The sequence below is a fragment of the Carassius gibelio genome, chromosome A3 (assembly GCF_023724105.1).
Source record: "Carassius gibelio isolate Cgi1373 ecotype wild population from Czech Republic chromosome A3, carGib1.2-hapl.c, whole genome shotgun sequence".
Classification (NCBI taxonomy): Eukaryota; Metazoa; Chordata; class Actinopteri; order Cypriniformes; family Cyprinidae; genus Carassius; species Carassius gibelio.
In genome coordinates, this window is record NC_068373.1 from 33,413,174 (window position 1) to 33,435,882 (window position 22,709).

Consider the following 22,709-nt stretch of genomic DNA (forward strand, 5'->3'; position numbering starts at 1 on the left):
AACAGACTCAACCCAGCATTTTGGGTTAAAAAATAACCCAGCCGTTTTTAGAGTGTATATATATATATATATACTGTGTGTGTGTGTGTGTGTTGTTTCTCGAAATTGATTCTGAATAATTCAGATTGCTTTCATTTATTTATTTCAAAATGTCTTGTGTTATGTTGTCCATTGTTGATAGTTTTCATACTTAAGCTGTGAAAGGAACATTTTTAAGGGCTCAACACAACAGCTTTTATGATGCAGAAGCCACTTTAGTTTTTGGTTCTGAATATATTATTCAGGTGTTTTGTTATTTATTTCAAAAATCCTTGTGATATACAATATTCAGTTTGTGCTGGTCTGACTTAATCAAAATAGTGTTTAAAAATTACCTTCTGTTTTACTTTGTGTTTGTATAGACCATAACGCATAAAAGCACATTAATGGGAACATTAAAGAAAGTTCTTAAAAAAAGTAACTAAAAAGATACTTCTAACAGTAATGCATTACTTTTTGGTGTAAGTAATCAACAAAGTAATTGAGTTACTTTCTGAATTAAGTAACTAGTAACTGTAACTAGATACTATTTCTTAGTATCTACAACACTGATGTTAACACATATGAATATTTGAGTGTGTGTGTGTGAGGTTTACCTTGCACAACAAAATCTCAAAGTATAGTTATGTTTATCACAGACCAGAATATGAGATGGTCCCCTCAAAAAACTTTATATTAATCAAAATTAATGATCATTATAACAACATCACAATGAGTTTATCATGATATTGCAGCTGGACTCACTGTGAGTTCCTGTGTTTGTCATTTCTAGGCTATTAACATCATGTAGTTTATGTGTAAAGACACACGCAGTACATTATCAGCATTAAACAGCCTGTGCAAAGCTTTTTAAATGCAGTCTATAGTATTAGAATATGAGCTGGTCATTCTGTCGATTCATTCAGGGCTGCTCTGGGTTTAGTACAAACACAACACTAGTCTGTGGAGGAATAGTCTCATCTCTGAGAACAGCTTTCCTCAGCTTTCCTTAAGACTGTCCTTGTCCTGTTTGCACATGACTAAAAGGGAAGAAAACAGAATACATAGAATCAGTTCACAGTTTTATGAAAAGCAATGAAATCCTTATAATCAAGTGATGATAAACTTAATCTGTAACACTTTTGAATAACGGTCTATTAGTTAATATTAGTTAACTACTTTAGTTAACATGATCTAAGCAAGAACAATCCTTCTACAGCATTTATTAATCTTAGTTGATGTTCATTTCAACATTTACTAATGCATTATTTAAATCAAAAGTTGTGCTAACAATGAAAAACTGTATTTTCTTTAACATGAACAAAGATGAACAAATACAGTAATAAATGTATTGTTCATTGTTTGTTCATGTTCGTTAATGAATTAACTAAAGGACTAGTATTCTAAAGTGTTACCACTTAATCTTTGTGAATAAGTAACGGTAGTGAAATTAAAGAGAGAAGCTTTAGCTCCATCATTAATCTAGACAGTCAAAGGGCTCACTCTGTATATTGTGCTCATAACACCATTTAGTTTATTATATAAACGACAATATAAGTTAAAACGTAATAAGAATTCATTTAAACTTTGAATTCTTATAAAGTCTCAGCTTTCACTGCTAACTACGTTAGCGATATCGCTATCTATTATTAATAGTCTGACACTCCCATACAAAAATGTAATATATGGCCATATATGTACTTATATTTTAAATAGCATGACATGTATTCATATATTTGACTTATCTGAGAACACAATATATGGCTGCAACATATATCGATACATATATTTCACTTATCTGAGAACACAATATATGTTCAACATATATCTATACATATATTTGACTTATCTGAGAACACAATATATGCCTGCAACATATATGTATACATGCATTTGACTTATATGAGAACACAATATATATGTTCAACATATATCTATACATATATTTGACTTATCTGAGAACACAATATAAGCCTGCCACAGATATGAACATTTATGTGTCCAAACATGTGAAGAAAATATTTGAGTTCCTCCATATATAATACCATATATCTGCATATATTACAGTATAGTATTGGTTTCTCGCATATATGGACAACATTAAGTATAAATATGTTACATACATTTTAAATATGTGGAAAACAAATATGTATGTAAACATACATGCATGTGATACTGATGCATTTTTAAAGTGGTGGCATATGGTTATGGTACTTTGTGGATGTATTTGTCAAAAATGACAAAGAAAACACTGAATTATTGTACTAAAAATACTATATTTGGTATTCACACAATACAGACACAATATCTACAACTACAGACATTCAGATATAATATATAAAACAGTACATTTTGATTATTTTAAATATTGGCGTTTGAGGTATTCAGACATTAAGTATCATCTTTTCAAACTATTCAGACAAGTAAATACAACATTTCTATTATTAACTGGCATTTCATTACATGACATTTTGACAAGTACAAACAATTCATGTCAAGGTATTCAGAGTTAGACAATATTCTTTTTAACTATCATTTAGCATTTCATTGACAAGCGAAAACTCTATAAAGAATAATGTGTTTTCACCATTTGGTCTGCATGGGTAAAAATGTTTTGCATTCTATGACCCCTTTCGTTTTTTTAATCAATTCGTCAACTCATTACGATTCAAAAACATAAAAACATAATTAACCTTCAGGTTTGGAAGATTCATAAAGAGACACTTTCTCTGAATAACTGCAGCTGGAACAGCTGTCAGATGCCCCAACTTTTTGCCAACAGCAACAAAGTGGTGTGGGTTCGACAATGAAGCAAAAAAACTGTGTCGCTTTGTTTCAAAATAATGTCCTATGGCATAGCAGTGTTCCCCACTTACTAAGTCTGCAACAACAAACTTATCAACACTGAAAATACTGTTATCTGTGAGGACTACAACATGCGAGTTTCTCTTTCTCTCTCTCGAATGTCTTTTAGAGTGCGTAACTTCACCATTAATTACTGCCCTGTCACGGTAACTGACAAGAAGTTCTCTCTCTATGTGATTAGCTACATTGTGGAGGGCAAGGTAGTCATCTTGCTCAAGTCTTACTTTCTCATGTCTGCCTCCAAGTGCAATGACCTCTTTACATCTTATTGCACTCTGGGTGTGTGTAGGACTGACTAAGTCTTCAAAGGCTGAAATGCATTCAGAGGATGCATTTGACAGTGTTTTCTTGGCATATAAGGGCAGACCCTTTTGTAACTGAAATGTTTTGGCAATCTGCAAAGGGACCCCTTGTGTGCTCTTGATCATTTTGAGCAGGCTGTGATTATATGACTCAAATGTGAAAGCTGAATGAGCCCATAAAGGACCCCAGTTTCGCACACTTTGTGCAAGGTGAAGAGAGAGATGGACATTATAGGACATGTTTTGTATACCATAGAGATCCCCCATTTCCATCACAAATCTCCTAAGCATGATATCTGCTTCCTGAATTTGTTGCAAGGTGACACTTTCAGTTAAGAGCAATGCCAAAGCCTTCACAAACCGTGTCCAGTGGATTAGATAGCACTCTGGTAAGATCCCTTTAAGCACTGGGATGCTATAGTAGAAAAGCCACATGTACCACTCATGCGCCTTCCAATAGTTTCTCTCTCGCAGTGATCTAGGCACTCTGGAGACACAGGAGGGTGGTTGAATAAGGTGAAGTTTTTGATCAATCACTTGGATACATCTTCCTACATACCATGGATTTTCATGATTGTCACTTCCAACCCACATATAAGTCATAGATCTTGCAACACCAAGAAGACAGGCGTGCATGTAGTCAGGTACGCAACCTTGTATCAGGTCAACTGATGGGATCAAGGACAAAATAGACGGTCCTTTCACTCCTTTCACAGTAGTGCGGTTTTCTATAGCCTCTCGAGCAAAATCTAGGCTGCTACCATGATTTCTGCTTTCAGTATCAGACTCAAAAGGATAGACCCGTACATGACCTTGACCCTTCTCAACGACTGTACCTTTTTGTAAACAGTAAGAACATCCAAATTCTCCATTGAATTGCTTAAAATTTTGAATCATCGGTCTCGCAACAGAATCACATACTGCAACCAAGGGAAATACTTTGGACCGGCCATGAATACCATTTACACTAATCCACTCAAACCCATGAGTAAGCAATTGATTGCATTCTTTCACAAATGGTGATAAGTATGTGTTACAGTTTGGCTTTGATGGACCAAACCATAAGGCTGCCAACATCACTTGTTTTGCTCTCAAATCAGGTGGTAATTCATTGACTGTATAGAGAAGTGGCCAAATACTGTAAGAAGATTTCTTAAACACAGGTACCCCGTCACAGCTAAAGGTTAGTGTGAGATTGACGTGATGCTCAGATTGGCCCTCAATATTTCTGTTAACCCTCTTGTAAAGCTCACCATCGGTGATATGTGTCAGTGGACTAGAGTGAGCAGCACTGTTAGGCCTAGTCAACTGGCTGAAGAGTTCCTCTTGTTCCATCATATTCCTTAATTGTGATTCTAGTGGAAAAACAATAAAGAAGTGCCCCTGTTTCATATGATCGGCTATTCTACAAGAATATTGACAGTTAGGACAAACCACTTTTTCTCCCTCAATGTTTACAGAAATTGTGCATCCCTCACATATGTAGTGAAACTGAATATTTCTTTTCAAGTCATCAAAAGTTTTGTAAAAGTGATGTTTGGTAGATGACACAGCATGCCTCTGACTTATAACGTTAACAACTTTAAGTGTGTCTTCTAAAGCTTCATCAGTCAGTCCATGCTTGAGTTTTAAAGCAAGAAGAAGCAACTCATGCTGTTTTCTTGTATCCTCGACAGTAGCAGTTTGCCGTACCTGCCCATATGCACAGGAAGTGTTTGTTGAGGTTTGGTGGACTGGTGGTATGAATGAGAGTGGAGGTTCTTCACAGACCTGCAACACACAAAAAAATTTAAAATGTTATTTTATTTCAGCCAAGGATACCAAATAGCAATGATAAAGTATGTGTATTAATCTTACTATTATAAAGTAAAACTTGCATAACAATTAACATTCTGGTTTGTTGAGATTTCACAAATAAGCAAAAATGAGCCTTAATATGTGACCGGGAGTAGTTTTTAGAATTTAATATAATAATATTATTTTATATAATATTTATAGTATTTATAGAGACAGCTATTAACATTTACCGATATAGTACTAATGAGTGCAGAATCAGTATCAGGCGACACAAGTGCAGGATCACAGGGGACGCGTGTGAGATCAGGACCATGTGAGTTCAGTGCAGGACCACAGGAGACGAGTGCAGGATCATGTCGGTCGAGTGCAGGATCAGGATCAGGACCATGTGAGTTCAGTGCAGGACCACAGGAGACGAGTGCAGGATCATGTCGGTCGAGTGCAGGATCAGGATCAGGACCATGTGAGTTCAGTGCAGGACCACAGGAGTCGAGTGCAGGATCAGGATTAAGTGAGTCGAGTGCAGGACCAGGATGATGGGAGTCGAGTGCAGGACCACAGGACATGCGTGCAGGATCACTTAGGGTAACAGCAGAAACACATACCTGAAATAGGAAACCAATATTTATGAAAATAATATTACTTCAAGGCGGTATTCAATTCATCAAGGCAGTATTCAATTGAACGTGCTTCCTTAATCTCTGATAACACATGATTTTTTTGTACAATAACTTTCCAACTTAAAGTGAATAAACACGAGCTAGAGCTAAAACACTACAAATATAACATTATAACTAAGTTAGACTTTATAAAGTTGTTGCAGGTAAAATGGTAAAAATGGAAGCAGGTAGCCTGCAATCCTGACACAGATCAGTGTAGAATTAGACAGAATTTCATTGTGTTCATATGTAAAGTGACTTACTTTTTTTCTCCTTGGGGAGCCTGAACATGCCGCTGACCTGAAAGAAGAAAATAAGAAAAAATGAGAATTGTATTTTAACACTAAGCTTGACCATTTCTTCAGGGTTTGGCAATTTATGTCGATTTTTTTTTTCAATTTCTCAAGTGATTTTATTATTATTATTTTCTTTAAGGTCCAGTTTACAAATATGTAGATATTTTTATAATCAGATTTTTAAAAAACATCAGTTTGAGGTTGCTAAAACTTCAGTACAAAACACACACTTACAAACGTATACTTTATTATTGTTATTTTCCCCCAATCATTAGATTCAGCAGCATTTGTTCTCCAACATTAACGTTAACTTACATGTCAATCATGTCTCCTCTCTTTGCATGGCTACAATAAACTTAAACCTACCGAGAATCATCTTTCTATGGCTCTGAACCTACCTAAAGTTCCGTGTACTTTTTCGTTCATTTATTATTATTTTTTTTTTTAACAAATAAATGAAAAACTAAAAAAAATGTGTGGTTTTCTTTTTTCTTTTACACGGACCACCCCTGGTTATACATAAACAATTCTCATGAATGAAATGCGGAAAAGGTCAATATTACTCAAGTTTTCCCTTTTCTTAAGCTTTCTAAATTTAACAGAAACGGATAATAATAATAGAAGCATGCTTGCTTGCTAGTTCACATAGACAGTATAGTTCAAGTTAGGTAGCTGCTAGAGATAATTGCTAAGGTAACTAACGCTATGTCTTATGCACGCACGAAATTGTATAGGTTATCAGTATAGTGCACTTACCTTTTCCATCGACGTGCTGTTCGCGCAGGAACTGCTGCACCCGTGGTAAGGTATTTTCGATACTCCATTTATGAACTTAAAATCAAAATGCCGTCTTCCATAATTGACTCTGAAATCACCCAAGCTAATATTTATTTGAACCTTCTTCTTCTTCTTCTTCTTCTTCTTCTTTATGGCAGTTGGCAAACAGTGTCTGGTTGCCGCCACCTTCTGAAATGTGTGTCAGAATAATATATTTACCTACACTTAAATTATCTTTATTAAACCAGTTCTTCTAAAAAATTAAAAATAAAAATAAATAAAAACCTTAATCTCCAGAATTAATTTGGAAAATATAATTTAATATCAAAATGTATCTCTTCGTCTATATTTGAACCTTGCCTGACCTTGCTTTCTTGCACATTTACTTGGTGGATTAAATAGCCTCCGGTAACGGCCATCTGATTTTTAAAACTAAGATAATAATAATAATAATAATAATAACAACAATAAGAATACCAATAACATATTGGTTTTGATTTTTAAAAAATAAACATTTTTATTATTGAGATTTTTTTTCAGTATTTCAAACCAGTTCTGTCACTATAGCAACACCCGCGTAAACCTGATGAACGTTAATGAAGAAGACACGACAAGGAGAGACATGTATGCGCTTGTGAAATGGTGTGCCGGGGTTGATGAGGGGAAATTTAGTATTGTTCACATTAAATACATACGAAATTTTGATCTGGAAAGTTTTGTAAACGGCGTGATTACATACGAAGACGAATTTGCCGTCGAGTGGGGTGTGGGAAAACGACCAAAAGGTGGATTCCCCATTTATATGGCTACCGTTCAATCAGTTGGAGGTAAGTGCAACCCTAACGTTTTTTTTACTGCTTTGTATTAGTTACACAGGGATATAATGTAAGGGATAATGTAATACGAGGCGGTTTATAACTTTTAGACGTTAACAACCCCGACTGGCTGAATGCAGAGGGGCCTTGCATCAGCCTGAAGGCTTGCATTCTCAATAATAACCGCCTCGCTATAGGCTACATTATTCCTCTTATTACATGGCTAACGTTACGTACAAAATAAATAAATAATTTGACACAAAATATTGATTTAAAAAAAAATGTATTGCTTCCGCAAAAGAAAATAGTCCGTTCCGCGTCCAACGCTCTGTTTTTCATGGCAACGGCGTAACGTTACTTCGCAGCGGTTTGTTAACCGTTATCAATAAATAACAGGCCGCATACTAAACCAAGCCATGCAATAAGCTGTATTAACATAAATAGATAACTTTATACGAAACCACGTTGTCAAGGAATGTGTTTGTGTTGTTTCAAACCTGTATGAATTTCTTCTGCTAAACAGATAACAGAAAAAAAGATATTTAGAAGAACGTCATCAGACAGTTTTTGGTTTCATTGACTTCCATAGTATAACGTTATTTTTTTTCCTACTATGGAAGTCAGTGAGACCAGAATCTGTCTGGTTACTGACATTCTTCTAAATATCTTCCTTTCTGTTCAGCAGAAGAGAGAAATTCATACAAGTTTAAAACAACATGAGGGTGAGTATATGATGACAGTATTTTCATTTTAAAGTGGAGCATCCCTTTAACTCAGACCCTTGTTGGTACTATCAGTGTGTTAGTGGCAATGGTGACTGATATTTCTCTGCATAGACATGAATACTTTGGAGCGAAAGTTGGACAAACGTTCGAAGAAAGATTCCGAAGACAACGCCATTGTGGGAAAGAGAATCCGTGTTGCCAAACGTCTGTGGGAGGATGAGGATGAGGATGACCCCCCTACTGCCGTGGCCACAGTCAGTGGAACCAAAGTGAGTTTTTTGTTTAATGTACTAACTCTTTACCCCATAATGATATATATATATATATATATATATATATATATATATATATATATATATATATATATATATATATATATATAACTAAGGCAATAATTTGTATGTTTAATTTAAAATAATTTAATTTATATGTTTCCACAGGCTGCCATTCACAATCAAGGGGCTGAAATCCTAGATTCCATTTCCTTGGAAGAACAAGCAGAAAATAGTGACAACGAGCTCTCACTTGTGCGTCAAGAATTGCTAGAAATAAAAAAATTCATCTTTACAGGTAAATGTATTATATTTCCATTCTGCACACACACATACACACACACAGTAAAACTTAAATACCGGGGGCTTTTATTTTGTCAGATCATAAAACTTGACCTGCCAATGTTTCTTATTCATTGACCAGACTGCTGGCCTGCCATCCCACACAGTAAAATTGGCTGGTGTAAATTGTTTATGGGGACTTACATCATCACATCATTATTTTAAAAGGACTGATAAGAAGCGTGATGTTTTCAACAGTTTGTCTCACTAAAACATAGATGGAATAAATGCAGAGACTGAATTACCCTCACAGGATCAAAAGAGTATACTTCTATTCTTATACTTTTTGGCTACAGTCTTTCACACCCTTTTTTCCTGTTGATGCAGAGATACCTCAGATAAAAGAAATGCTCAACAGAAGCTCCATGCACCTCGGCAGTCCAGGGTCTCTCCCCAGCCCTTCAAACCCTGTTCAAATAGTGAGTACTTTTGGTAACACTTTAGAATAAGGTTCCATTAGTTAATGTTAGTTAATGTATTAATTAACATGAACTAAGCAAGAACAATCCTTCTACAGCATTTATAAGTCTTAGTTCATGTTAGGGCTGGGCGATATGGAGCAAAAAATATATCTCGATATATTTTGCTATATCTCGATATGCGATATATATCTCGATATCTTTACAGGAAAAATAACCCCCCTAAAACTACTGCAAAAACAAATATGCCAAATATTACATGTTTAGGGCCCTATGAAACGTCTTATTTTTTTCTTCACCATATGCTTTATTGTTACCTAATTCTGTGTTTTAGCATGTGTAATTATTTAAATGCATAAAAACAACTTAATTAATTTTTTCCCTTCAGAAATTCTGTGTATTTACATTTTTCTGGTTGTCAAATGAAGGCATAAAACATTTATTTAATTTATCTTTTAATTATTTAAAATTAAGCAAACTTTATTTTTTGGTAAACAAAGGGGATTTACTATTAAAAATAAAACATGGAAGAAATGTTGTGTGATTATTCCTTAAAAAAATATGTTCATTTCATTTTAATAATAGTAGTAGTGGGCTATGTACATTCTGCTGAACAATAGTAAAATATTTCTGCCAAATACTTTTATTTTGACGGGTTTACCTTTACAGTTCTGTGTATGAGATACTACAGTCTATGATGTGATATGAGCTAGTCTTACTCAAATCAAACGGTCAGATGCTCATGAGGTGACTCTCGGTGCAGTTCTGGAGATGTTCCTCATGTGTTCACATCTTTATCAGTGATAGGAAAGACGCTGAAATCAGCGCGAGCATCACGCGCTTCCGTGTTTAATGAATGAAGACGCGCTTCTGCGCCATTCGTTAACACAGACACGCAGAACATGCAGGATTCATATTTAAATAGACTTTTCCGGGTTAATATTTGCAGATATTAGTCTATATCGCGATTTGATTTAAGTGCATGACCTACTTTTGATAATTCATTCAAAATTTAACCAATTCCGTGACATTCCGCGTTAAACTGTAAATACCGTTTTTATGACTGGATTCCGTCCGCGTTTTCTGCATCGCGGAAATCATTGGGCCCTACGTTAGACATCTGCCTTCTGTTCGTCCTACGCCTTAAAACCAAAGTATCTCCATATAATGTAGCCAGTTGTCCTTTTGTTTTTAGACTTTGTTTTTTAGACTAGTTCTATACACGCGAAGGGAGTGGGGACAAAAGCAAGGAGGCGGGGGCGAGCGAGCGGGGGCGAGCACAGCACAGAGAAGGCAAAGAAGCAAAGTGGCGGAATCAGAATTAAATATAAACAACATATCGATATATACGATATGTCAAAATCCATATCGTGTTTAAAAAATATCTCGATATATTTTAAATATCGAGATATCGCCCACCCCTAGTTCATGTTAATTTCAACATTTACTAATGCATTATTTAAATCAAAAGTTGTGCTTGTTAACATTAGTTAATGCACTGTGACTTACCATGAACTAACAAGGAATAACTGTATTTTCATTAACTAACATTAACGAAGATGAATAAATACAGTAATAAATGTATTATTCATTGTTTGTTCATGTTAATTAACACATTAACTAACATTAACTAATGGAACCTTATTCTAAAGTGTTACCGTACTTTTTTATGCAGTGCTGTTGGAACGTATGTAAACTGCTTGCAATCACCTTGTCTTCTATATCAGGGTAGCCGCGGGTCTTAAAAGTCTTAAAAAGGTCTTAAATGACATGTTCCTAAATTAAGGCCTTAAATAGTCTTAAATTCCGTTGTCCAAGTCTTAAATTTTTTAAACGAAGGTCTTAAATTTCATTATACTAGCCTATTTATTCAAAGTCAACCAGACTGCAACGCAAGGTGAAATGGGGGAAACAACAACAACGTGAAAATTCAACAGGGTTTAGCGTAACGCCAGAGAACGTCTAATTTCTAGTATTTATTTGTTTTTTAAATCAAGTGATCAAAGTGCTCGTTGCCGCTGTGATCGAGAAGGGTCTTGTAAAATGTGCTGAGGTATTATTAATTCGTGGCCACAAAAAATTCACCTGAATATTCACCAATTCACAAAAACAAACAAAAAAAGGAATAAAAAGCTGTACGAGAATAGTCGGCCTTCACTGAAGGTCTGTCTTCACAGGTAAGAAAAACAGTTTAATAATTATTATTAATTCGTGGCCACGAAATAATTCACCTGAATATTCACCAATTCACAAAAAAATAGGTCTTTAGCATTCACTAATTAATAGTATCAAATTGTTTTTGGCCATGTTGTAATTCGTTAAATCAAAATGAGGGAGGGAATTAGTTCAACGTGTCCACGATTTATTAAAACAAGGAATAATTCGTCGTAACAACTAATTATTTAGATCAGTGGACAGGGCGCATAAGAACAAACAGTGAGAGAGCCCCGGCCGCGCACGCCTCACTCTCGCCATCTTCAACGAGCGCTGTATTGCTCTCTCTTTTAACGTTTAATCGGTTAACCCCTAGTTTTCGCGCCGGCGGCAATGAATCAACATTCTAATCAACCAGTCAAGAGGAGAGACATCATGGGGAAGTGTCGTTCGGTTCGGTGTAACTGTTACACATTTTCTAACTGAACGGTTCGTTGGACCATTTTACTTGCTGACCAAAATTTCATTATTTCAAATGTAGGCACGCTGCACGTGGCAAGCGCGCTCATAAAGAGCCGCCGGCGCGACCACAACATTTTCCAACATCAAATGTGCAAACGTAATGTAAGCGGAACGAAACTGCTCGTTATTGTGTGGTTGAAGGACTGTTTATCAGTTTGAACGAGTGCAGCGCGAGCCGATCGTGATCAAGCGACACTGTTACTACACAGCGCTAGGGCTGCACGATGTGTCGTTTAAGCATCGATATCGCGATGTACGAATCCACGATAGTCACATCGCAGGATGTGCGATGTAGGCTGTCGTAGTTGATCTGTTATTCATTAACTGTACGGGACAGCTGCTCCCCGGCCCTTGACGAATGTGATTTGCGGATTAATTGCACAGCTTAACCATCATAGAGGGAAAGTTTATCATTGACAGGACTGAAAAACACATGCAAGTTTAACAGGGCAGAGAGAGAGAGAGCGTGAGAGAGACAGAGAGAGCGCGCGAGAGAGACAGTGAGAAGAGAGCGCGCGCGAGAGAGACAGAGAGAGCGATCAGTCTTCAAACAACACGAGCGCTGTCTGGCTCTCTCTCCCTCGCGCATATTAATCAATTGACACGATGGTGTCGATGTTTAAATCATTTAAAATGAGAATGTAAGTGTGCTCACCCCATTTTTTTTGTATGAAAAAATATCGCAATATACAGTCTTGTTCAAAATAATAGCAGTACAATGTGACTAACCAGAATAATCAAGGTTTTTAGTATATTTTTTATTGCTACGTGGCAAACAAGTTACCAGTAGGTTCAGTAGATTGTCAGAAAACAAACAAGACCCAGCATTCATGATATGCACGCTCTTAAGGCTGTGCAATTGGGCAATTCGTTGAAAGGGGTGTGTTCAAAAAAATAGCAGTGTCTACCTTTGACTGTACAAACTCAAAACTATTTTGTACAAACATTTTTTTTTTCTGGGATTTAGCAATCCTGTGAATCACTAAACTAATATTTAGTTGTATGACCACAGTTTTTTAAAACTGCTTGACATCTGTGTGGCATGGAGTCAACCAACTTGTGGCACCTCTCAGCTGTTATTCCACTCCATGATTCTTTAACAACATTCCACAATTCATTCACATTTCTTGGTTTTGCTTCAGAAACAGCATTTTTGATATCACCCCACAAGTTCTCAATTGGATTAAGGTCTGGAGATTGGGCTGGCCACTCCATAACATTAATTTTGTTGGTTTGGAACCAAGACTTTGCCCGTTTACTAGTGTGTTTTGGGTCATTGTCTTGTTGAAACAACCATTTCAAGGGCATGTCCTCTTCAGCATAGGGCAACATGACCTCTTCAAGTATTTTAACATATGCAAACTGATCCATGATCCCTGGTATGCGATAAATAGGCCCAACACCATAGTAGGAGAAACATGCCCATATCATGATGCTTGCACCTCCATGCTTCACTGTCTTCACTGTGTACTGTGGCTTGAATTCAGAGTTTGGGGGTCGTCTCACAAACTGCCTGTGGCCCTTGGACCCAAAAAGAACAATTTTACTCTCATCAGTCCACAAAATGTTCCTCCATTTCTCTTTAGGCCAGTTGATGTGTTCTTTGGCAAATTGTAACCTCTTCTGCACATGCCTTTTTTTTAACAGAGGGACTTTGCGGGGGATTCTTGAAAATAGATTAGCTTCACACAGACGTCTTCTAACTGTCACAGTACTTACAGGTAACTCCAGACTGTCTTTGATCATCCTGGAGGTGATCATTGGCTGAGCCTTTGCCATTCTGGTTATTCTTCTATCCATTTTGATGGTTGTCTTCCGTTTTCTTCCACGTCTCTCTGGTTTTGCTCTCCATTTTAAGGCATTGGAGATCATTTTAGCTGAACAGCCTATCATTTTTTGCACCTCTTTATAGGTTTTCCCCTCTCTAATCAACTTTTTAATCAAAGTACGCTGTTCTTCTGAACAATGTCTTGAACGACCCATTTTCCTCAGCTTTCAAATGCATGTTCAACAAGTGTTGGCTTCATCCTTAAATAGGGGCCACTTGATTCACACCTGTTTCTTCACAAAATTGATGACCTCAGTGATTGAATGCCACACTGCTATTTTTTTGAACACACCCCTTTCAACTAATTCAACTAATTGCCCAATTGCACAGCCTTAAGAGCGTGCATATCATGAATGCTGGGTCTCATTTGTTTTCTGAGAATCTACTGAACCTACTGGTAACTTGTTTGCCACGTAGCAATAAAAAAATATACCAAAAACCTTGATTATTCTGGTTAGTCACATTGTACTGCTATTATTTTGAACAAGACTGTATATCACAGAAAAATAAAATATCGCAATGTCATTTTTTCCAAATAACGTGCAGCCCTACACAGCGCTAATAAGAGATCCAGTAAAGAAAGCATTTGAATTCGCCACAGAAGTAAAAACATCGCTGCAAGATCTAGTGAGAAACATTCACATTTCTCCGTTATTAAAGGATCGAACAGCGGGTGGAAGCCAGGAAGAAAAATTGTAAATTGTTAATCTGAACTAAAAATATAACTTTATAACTATTACAATATTAGGCTACATTTATTTTTTTCCAAGGAGCTGTTTTGTTTTATATGCTCCTAAGAAGAGTCTATTATAGCTCCATCACTGGTCAAAGTAAAAAATATATATCATACTTTATTATGTTAATTTTAATTTAAAAAATAATAAAATTCTCTGGCATTTCTTTCTTTTTGCTGTATCTAAAACATACTGAACCGTGACACAAGTGTATTGTATTGAACCAAACCGTGAATTTTGTGAACCGTTACACCCCTACTATCTATATCTCTCTTACCTATCTGTCTACCCCTCTGAAGCAATGGTTGAAGCACTTTGAATGCTGAGAAACTTTACTAAGACGATTTGAAAAGTTAGTTTATCTGTTTATTGTTATGAATGTTTGATATTTACCAAAAACATCACTTTGCAGTGTATTGTTGAATGAGTTTTTTTTATAATAAATGTATTTTAATTAAACCATTTGTTTGTTAGTAATAGTCATTATTGGGATTTAATCTGGTGTTTTTTACGACTGCGTAATGGGTGCTATGTAGGTCTTAATTTTCATTAAAATGGTCTTAATAAAGTCTTAAATTTGGGGTGATCAAACCTGGGAAAACCCTGTATATTAATTGGTCATAATCGAATACAATTTACTGTAAATTTGTCCTAATCTAATCTCCCAAATTTCCTGGTACCTTGTGGCAATGGCTCTTTTTCACACTACTTATTGATAATATGACATCTCCAACATTGACAGTAGGGACCAGGAATGCTTGACATTATACTATTGGGACCAATTTACACAGTCAATTGTACATAAATCTTGAATGCTGGATATTTTATTTACTATACTGAATCGAAACTTTTAAGCCTATCTATTTCATTTTGTTCAACAGGAAGAAATTGTCCCAGGTTCAGGTGTTTACGTATCACGAAGTGTGTGGCGCTCTGCTTGCCAGGCATCTAGTGGGACTTCAATGGCAAGGATTTTGCTGCTTGGGGTGTTTGACATTGAAACGCTCATCAAAAGTAATTTGAGAGGTTAGTATTGTCTGTACAGTAGTGTAGAGTGTAGTTAAAAATGCTTATTCCATAGGCACATTTGTTATGTTAAAAGACAAGTTCTGTATTTTACACTTAAAGCCCTGTTTTCAGATTGTTTTCTGATGAAATAGAATGGTTAAGACTTAAATTCGGACAAATGCTGCTGGTAGGGCTGGGCGATATGGCTTAAAAAAAAAATCTCAGATTTTTTCACACCAAACCTGATTTTCGATTTTAATTGATTTTTTTTTATTAATTTAAAAACAAACTACTACCGACAAAGACATTGCTCAAAACAAATGTACTCTTTATTTTGTTCTGATTTTCAGTTATGCAGTTTAATCTAAATTTCCCCTTTGTGCATAAGTGTAACAGGAAACAAGCCTCAAAACATGCTTGTAAACGAGACGGCAGGCACTGCCATTGTAAACAGTGAAAATGTAGCTTATCAGTTTTCTAATAACTTACAGTGACACAATGCACCTTCAAAATAAATTAAAATATAAATAAAAAATAAAATTGTGTGTCCCTCTTTGATAAAAAACTTTTGGATAAATAAATGTAACCAAAATGACAAAATTAGATCTATTACAAAAATACATTACAATGTCACAGTGGTATTCATAAAGTGCTAACAAAACTTTAAACTCATTAGCGTTAGCATTACAGAAAGGTCTGATTTACGCACTGTTACAACAGTTATTGTTTTTATATTGAAAATAAGTCATTTTGTGTGTTTTTTTTCCCCCAAATCTCTACACCTTTAAGCTGTGCATGTAAATGGACCGACAGTATGTGTCTGTTTTCAGCCATTTTGATTGTCATTCTGCTGATAATGAAAACGTAAACTATATACTGGTTATTTTTCATACTGAAAAACATATTTTTTCCTCAGGAGGGGAATCCAAGGTTTCAAAGGGGGGAGATGGGGAGAAAAGAAGCGCCCTGGATGAAATAAAAGTGAAAGCTATAATGGGTAAGTTATGATTTTGCTATTTGACATCATCTGCCACAGGTCTGTATGTAAAGTGTTGTGAGCCTTGACTTAGTCAGATCTCCTCAAGAACAACTTGGGGTTAAGTGCCTTGCTCAAGGGCACAACGGTGGTGAACGGGATTCGAACTTCAAATTCCAGGCTACTAGCATTCTAGCCAGGTTCCTTTACTGCTGTGCTACCACCACCCCTTTTGGCTTCGTGCCTGCGTCTGAACCACACCCATAGAAATATTTGCAAAAAAATGGACAATCATATTAGCAATAAAGCAATAAAGGAGCAATAAAGATTTTTGTCTTATTTTGTCTGCTTTATACCTAAAACTTTTTTTCTTTAAAATCTACCTTTTCAGATGCTGTTATGTCAAGACACTCAGTTTCGACTGGCCAGATCGGAGCAGCCCTGAATGGGAAGATGGCAGAACTAAGACTGGCAATGTCCAGGAAAAATGTTCATTAAAAATGAGTGTTTCCCGAGTGAGTCAAAAATCTGAAGTTGAAATTAAAAAGTTTTTACTTGAAAAGTTTGTATACTGAACAAAATGCATTAAAGTTTCTATTTGAAAAGACCTGGAATTGTGTGTTCTGTGGAATGAGTATAAATATATATGCAGGATGTATAAAAAACATAGTTGTACCACTAATATAAGTGAAAGTACATGGTGTCATCATATAAGAAGCATATTTGTATCCCTAATATAAGTGAAAGTACATGGTGTCATCATATAAGAAGCATATTTGTATCCCTAATATAAGTGAAAGTACATGGTGTCATCATATTAGAAGCATATTTGTATCCCTAATATAAGTGAAAGTATGTACTCTAGAAATAAATACATATATGCATGTATACATATATGCGTCTTGCATATATTTCACATATATGTGCATATATGCGAAAATATATGGCACTTACATGAAAACGGCCATTTTTGATATATTTTGAAATATATGTTTCATATATGTCTATGTGTTTTACATATATGAGTTTTGCATATATTCTCATATATGCAGCAGACATACATGGGCACTGATATTATATATGTAATTTACATATATTGACATATATTACATTTCTGTATGGGACTGGTGGTTAATTAAGCTGTCAACATAATGTTAAAAATGACCAAAAAACATCGAGAAAGAACAGCGTCTTAACTGTGAAAGATAACACCCCGAGAGCTGTTTTTATTATCGTGTGACGGTTTGTAGGTGTCCAATCTGTCGATGAGTCAGGTGTGTTTTCTTCTGTCCTGATGTGAGAGTTATGAGAGTTGCCCGATCCAATATGGCGGCGACGATGACGTGCGGTCGAGCGGCCAATGAGGAGTCTAGGTATTTACATGTCTATGCCGATAATCGTGACCACCTTTCACCCCACTAGCAACGGCCCTGACTGATACACACGTTACGTGTTTTATAGATTAACTGTTTTGTGGTATTAAGGAAAACCACCTCCGCAGCTTGTTCTTAACATGCGAGAAAGTTTTCCTTTTTTGTGCTTGCTGCAATAAATAGCTATTTTTCTGCACTAAAAACAAGTGAATTTTGTCAAAATATTTTCAGAGATGATACAAAAAATGTACGTACAACCTATTTTTAGAATTTAGCCCTAAATGTCCCAGTGCAACATCAGACAAGTATGCACAGTGCAGACACACACACACACACACACACACCTACGATCATCTAGCCCTCTATTAAACATGAAAAATATATTTCATCATAGCTTGCTCAGTAGTGCTGCTTTCAGACTGTTTTAACCCTTCCCTTAATATCCCACCAGATCAAGATTTTTTGGGTTAAAGGCTTTTAATGTAGACTTTAATTAATTAATTAATTAACTTGTTACTATTAAATAATTGACCAATCTGCAGATTTCAGCTTCCTCTGCCGTTCTCAGTGTGTGAGATGTAGAGAAAACACATCTAAACATACAGACCTTGATCAATATATAAAACATAAAAACATTCAGCACCGTGAGGAATTCAAAGAAGTCTTTCGTTAAGAAGCTCATCTCGGGTCTGTTCGTACTGAGCAGCTTTGTCTTAACATCGTACACCCGACAGGAGCTCCTGTATAATGGTGTCCATCAGTTTTATCACCCATCTTCGGCTCATCCCTGACATCTCCAGTACTCTCTCCCAGGACACGCAGAAGTGCTCCAGATTCTAAACACCGGTGGGGAAAGTGGACGAGGTAGGATTTTGCATCACCCAGAGTGAGAGACAAACACTGTAGCTAACCTAGAGTTTCTCATGACTGCTCACCCGGAGGCTGCTTTTATTGTTGTGGGTGATTCTAATCACTCCAAATTAAAGACAGTGCTCCCAATTCCATGCCCTTTACACCTCTCAGAAACAACGTCACGCAACCCCATCATTTCCCCAACAAAGAGAAGTTTTCAGAAAACTAATGAGAAATAAATCACTGGAACATGTGCGATCACAAAACGAACATGATAAAAGCAGCCGTTTGTTTGCCTGCTTTGTTAAATATTTAAATTCAAAAGCATCCATGTTTCAGAATAATAAGTGATACATTGATCATAATTAATTAATTTAGCATGATTTCAAAATGAGTCACACAGAAATAATTCTCCTGCTATTCAGATGAGTCTGTTTCTGTTTATTTAAAGTTACACTAACGTTTCGATTCAGAGTTGATTTGAAGGTTTTAGTACTTGCCCTTCATATATTTCAGAGCTTCTCCACTCGTTTCTCCAGTGGGAACGCTTAGATCTCCCACCAGATGATATTAAATGTTCCTAAACCTCGACTTAAATCCAAAAGCATTCTCAGTTCTTGGTACTAAACTATGGAACTCCCTACTTTTGTCTATTAGACTTTCCCCTACTCTTTCTACATTTAAATCTTCTCTTAAAACATATAGTTTTTCTCAGGCATATGTGTAATTTGCTATTAATTATTAAATTAATATAATTTTTTTTAGTCTTAAATAATGTTTTAAATTGCATGATGTTTTCTGTCTTAATTATATCCCTTTTGTTTTGGTTCAATTTGATATTTAATTATTAGTGTTTAAAATGTATTGTATGAGGTTATTTTGTATGGTATGTTGTGCAGCATTTGGTCACTCACACAACACACACCCGGAGCAGTGAACACACACACACACACACACACACTGTGAGCACACACCTGGAGCAGTGTTCATCATTTATGCTGCGGCGCCCGGGGAGCAGTTGGGGGTTCGATGCCTTGCTCAAGGGCACCTAAGTCGTGGTAATGAAGGTGGAGAGAACTGTGCATGCACTCCCCCCACCCACAATTCCTGCCGGCCCGAGACTAGAACTCACAACCCTTCGATTGGGAGTCCAACCCTTTAACCATTAGGCCACGAATTCCCCTCTGCGCTGACTTCCCTTTACATATGCAATGACAATAAAGTTGAACCTAATCTAATCTAATCTAAAAATGACTTTGTTGATGTTCAATTCTACATGTAGTGGATGTGATTCTGGTTCTCCAGTTCATGCATCCGTGTTTCCCCAGTTCACCTGAATCACTAGTTCTTTATTAGATTAGATTCGATTCAACTTCATTATCATTATGCAGAAAACAAGTACAGAGCTAATGAAATGCAGTTAGCATCTAACGAGAAGTGCAAGAATATAGTGTTTTATATACATGAAAGTGCAGAGTAAGTGAAGCTATGATATACAGAACACACAGTGGAGCTGTTATGTACAATATTGATCGGAGTATAGACAGAATATAAATATGAATGCAATGTAGAGATTGTATGTACACCATGAACAGTAGCAATGTCAAACAGTGGTAATAAATACAGTTTTTGAGTGTGCAATACTATAGTTAAACAATGTATTTTATTCAAAATATCAGAAGTACAATGATATTTTATAGAAATAGCTTACTGTGCTTTGTACAGTAACAACTTTAGACAGTTTCCAGTGTAATAGCTTGAACAGTGTGCAGTGTTCAGGTTTTTTGTTATTGTAGTTGTTGACTTCTGTATTATTGTCACTGGATTTTTCATAATAAAGCACAAGGGAAGTCTTCAAAGAGAGAGAGACTTTAATGAATGATTATGATAGTTATTCAGACTGCAGTACATCAGCGCCACCTGCTGGTCTGGCAAACTCAGGAATACTAATAATAACTAAATAAACTTTGCAATTGTATTTTTCCCTAATTTGTAGTCATTTACATATTTTTTTTCAACTTGTTTTGTGTGTGTGTGTGTCGCTGTATGTGTAGGCGTGTGTGTGTGTGTGTGTGCATGTTTGTGTGTGTGTGTGTCGCTGTGTGTGTATATCTGTGTGTGTGTGAGGCCCTGTGTGTGTGTGAGTGTCACTGTGTGTGTCACTGTGTGTGTATATCTGTGTGTGTGTGTGTGTGTGTGTGTGTGTGTCTGTGTGTGTGTCCCTGTGTGTGTGTCCCTGTGTGTGTGTGTGTGTGTGTGTGTGTGCATGTGTGTGTCGCTGTGTGTGTGTGTGTGTGTGTGCATGTGTGTGTCGCTGTGTGTGTATGTGTGTGTGTGTGTGTGTCCCTGTGTGTGTGTGTGTGCATGTGTGTGTCGCTGTGTGTGTGTGTGTGTGTGTGTGTGGTCAAACTCTGTGTCCATAGTATTCGTCGTACGGCTCGTTGATGTTGGTGGTCGTGGGTCGAGGGATGCTGTAATCTTTCTCTGCGCTGAGTTCCTGAAACATGAACCACACAGATGATTAATCACATGACAGTGACATCATCAGCCACTCAGTGCTGCAGGATGGTGATTGGATGATGAGAACTCACTCTCATGAAGATTCCAGACCATGCCACATCATTACCTGCAATATAAAGATGAATCCTGAGATTGGGTCGTGAAGGACAGAGACGTAAGATTGGGTATTTGATGAGCACATACTCTCAGCTGTTTACAGAGAATGTGTTTTTAATATGAATGTTTGTAAGGATGGGGTGATGACTGACAGGTGGAGTACAGCACCATCTGCTGCTTGTAACAATTAAAGCCTGGACAAATCTATTTTATAAACCTAAAATGTTCTTAAATGTTCCTCTATTTCGCAGCAAAGAATGTCGTATGTAATATAAGTGTATTTTATCACTGCACTGGCAGATTCTTTCACGTGTGTCAGGTGTAAACATGTTAAAAACAACTGAACAACTGTATGGAGATTGCAGAATGCACTCATATTAAAGACCCAATCAATATCCAGAATGAGAAGTGTTCATCTGCTCTGAGGTTACCTCTCCTCGCGTCCGTGTCCGTCTGGAAGCCCTCGTTGTCGGTGCCGGTCTTCAGGTCCGGTGGAGCCGCTGGTGGTGTTCTGGAGCTCGTCCAGCCCGTGAAGTCCAGCGGCGGGTCCTTGGTACGAGCGTTGTGCTTGCACATGAAGCGGACCTGAGTGAAACCATGCCCCAGTAGCAGCACCCAGCCGTTAGCGGTCAGAGCCACGCTGATCACGGGGTCGTCCCAGAGCGGGCTGCGGCCCATGGCACGGTTCCCGTATGTGAGGAGCGTGATCCAGACGAGCCAGACGCACACACTCAGCAGCAGCGTCAGCACCAGCAGAGACGCCTGCACTTTGTTCTGCCCATGCACCTGTCCGCTGTCCCTGTAGCTGTAGGTGACACAGGTGTAGCGGAGGAAACCCAGCGCCGTCACCAGCGCCGTGGCTAACAGGACCATCACGTAAATCTGCAGCATGGCAAACTCTGGCTGTGAAAACTGGCAGGTCCTCTTGTCCTGCACCAGCACCACCAGCAGCCACTCGGTGGCTATGATCACCTGCACCAGCGCCAGCGCCGCGGTCACACACACCTCCCTCCAGCCGCGGGCCAGGGACACCCCCAGCAGAGACAGACCGCGCGCAAGCAAAGCCCCGAAGGCCACGCTGAACAACACGCCGAACGCAAACACCCGCACCGGACACGTCTGCGGAGACAGAGCGATGAGGAAGGAGTAGGGAAGGGCGAATATACCCGCCGTGGCCATCAGGAAGAGCATCAGCGCCGCCAGCACACTGTTCCTCCGGCGGGACGCACACGCTGACCACAGCAGCAGAGCCAGCATCAGCACCACACAGATGACCAGACCCACCCCAGCCACGGCCTGGACCACGATCCCCCACGTGTCACACAGCGGCCAGAAGTCCAGAGCCAGAGCCACGCCGCA

The 22,709-nt window shown here is 37.5% G+C and overlaps 3 protein-coding genes and 1 long non-coding RNA gene across 7 annotated transcripts in view; 1 reads left to right on the forward strand and 3 right to left on the reverse strand.

Annotated features, from left to right (window-relative positions):
* Positions 1-829: 829 nt before the first annotated feature.
* LOC127956610 (uncharacterized) lies at positions 830-17,822 on the reverse strand. Its single transcript, XR_008153606.1, has 2 exons — positions 17,707-17,822; positions 830-1,058 (listed from the first exon to the last, which is right to left on the reverse strand). It is a non-coding gene; the product is annotated as an uncharacterized LOC127956610 (long non-coding RNA).
* Positions 2,269-6,818, reverse strand: LOC127956192 (uncharacterized). Of its 3 annotated transcripts, none has more exons than XM_052553983.1 (5): positions 6,694-6,818; positions 5,905-5,941; positions 5,213-5,587; positions 4,878-4,955; positions 2,269-4,540 (listed from the first exon to the last, which is right to left on the reverse strand). In XM_052553983.1, exon 5 carries the CDS (start codon positions 4,521-4,523, stop codon positions 2,664-2,666), a length of 1,860 nt encoding a protein of 619 aa, XP_052409943.1. In that variant the 5' UTR covers positions 4,524-4,540; positions 4,878-4,955; positions 5,213-5,587; positions 5,905-5,941; positions 6,694-6,818; the 3' UTR covers positions 2,269-2,663. The 3 variants fall into 3 exon arrangements, with proteins under 3 accessions (XP_052409943.1, XP_052409934.1, XP_052409951.1); XM_052553991.1 differs by having other exon boundaries at positions 4,514-4,540; positions 6,694-6,779; XM_052553974.1 differs by having other exon boundaries at positions 2,317-4,955.
* Positions 7,301-17,135, forward strand: LOC127956349 (uncharacterized). Of its 2 annotated transcripts, XM_052554200.1 has the most exons (7): positions 7,301-7,541; positions 8,366-8,523; positions 8,695-8,824; positions 9,196-9,287; positions 15,407-15,551; positions 16,450-16,530; positions 16,901-17,135. In XM_052554200.1, exons 1-7 carry the CDS (start codon positions 7,301-7,303, stop codon positions 17,005-17,007), a joined length of 954 nt encoding a protein of 317 aa, XP_052410160.1. In that variant the 3' UTR covers positions 17,008-17,135. The 2 variants fall into 2 exon arrangements, with proteins under 2 accessions (XP_052410160.1, XP_052410166.1); XM_052554206.1 differs by lacking the exons at positions 15,407-15,551; positions 16,901-17,135 and having other exon boundaries at positions 16,450-16,527.
* Positions 17,823-20,473: 2,651 nt separating the features above from the next.
* LOC127956318 (G-protein coupled receptor family C group 5 member B) overlaps positions 20,474-22,709 on the reverse strand; it is a 2,571-nt gene continuing 335 nt past the window's right edge. Inside the window, exons 1-3 of the mRNA XM_052554160.1 lie at positions 21,782-22,709; positions 21,326-21,360; positions 20,474-21,231 (exon numbers count right to left, since the gene is read on the reverse strand). The exon at positions 21,782-22,709 is cut by the window's right edge and continues 335 nt beyond it. Of these exons, the coding sequence (XP_052410120.1) occupies positions 21,139-21,231; positions 21,326-21,360; positions 21,782-22,709 (1,056 nt within the window). The 3' untranslated portion in view covers positions 20,474-21,138. The remainder of the gene's footprint in view (positions 21,232-21,325; positions 21,361-21,781) is intronic.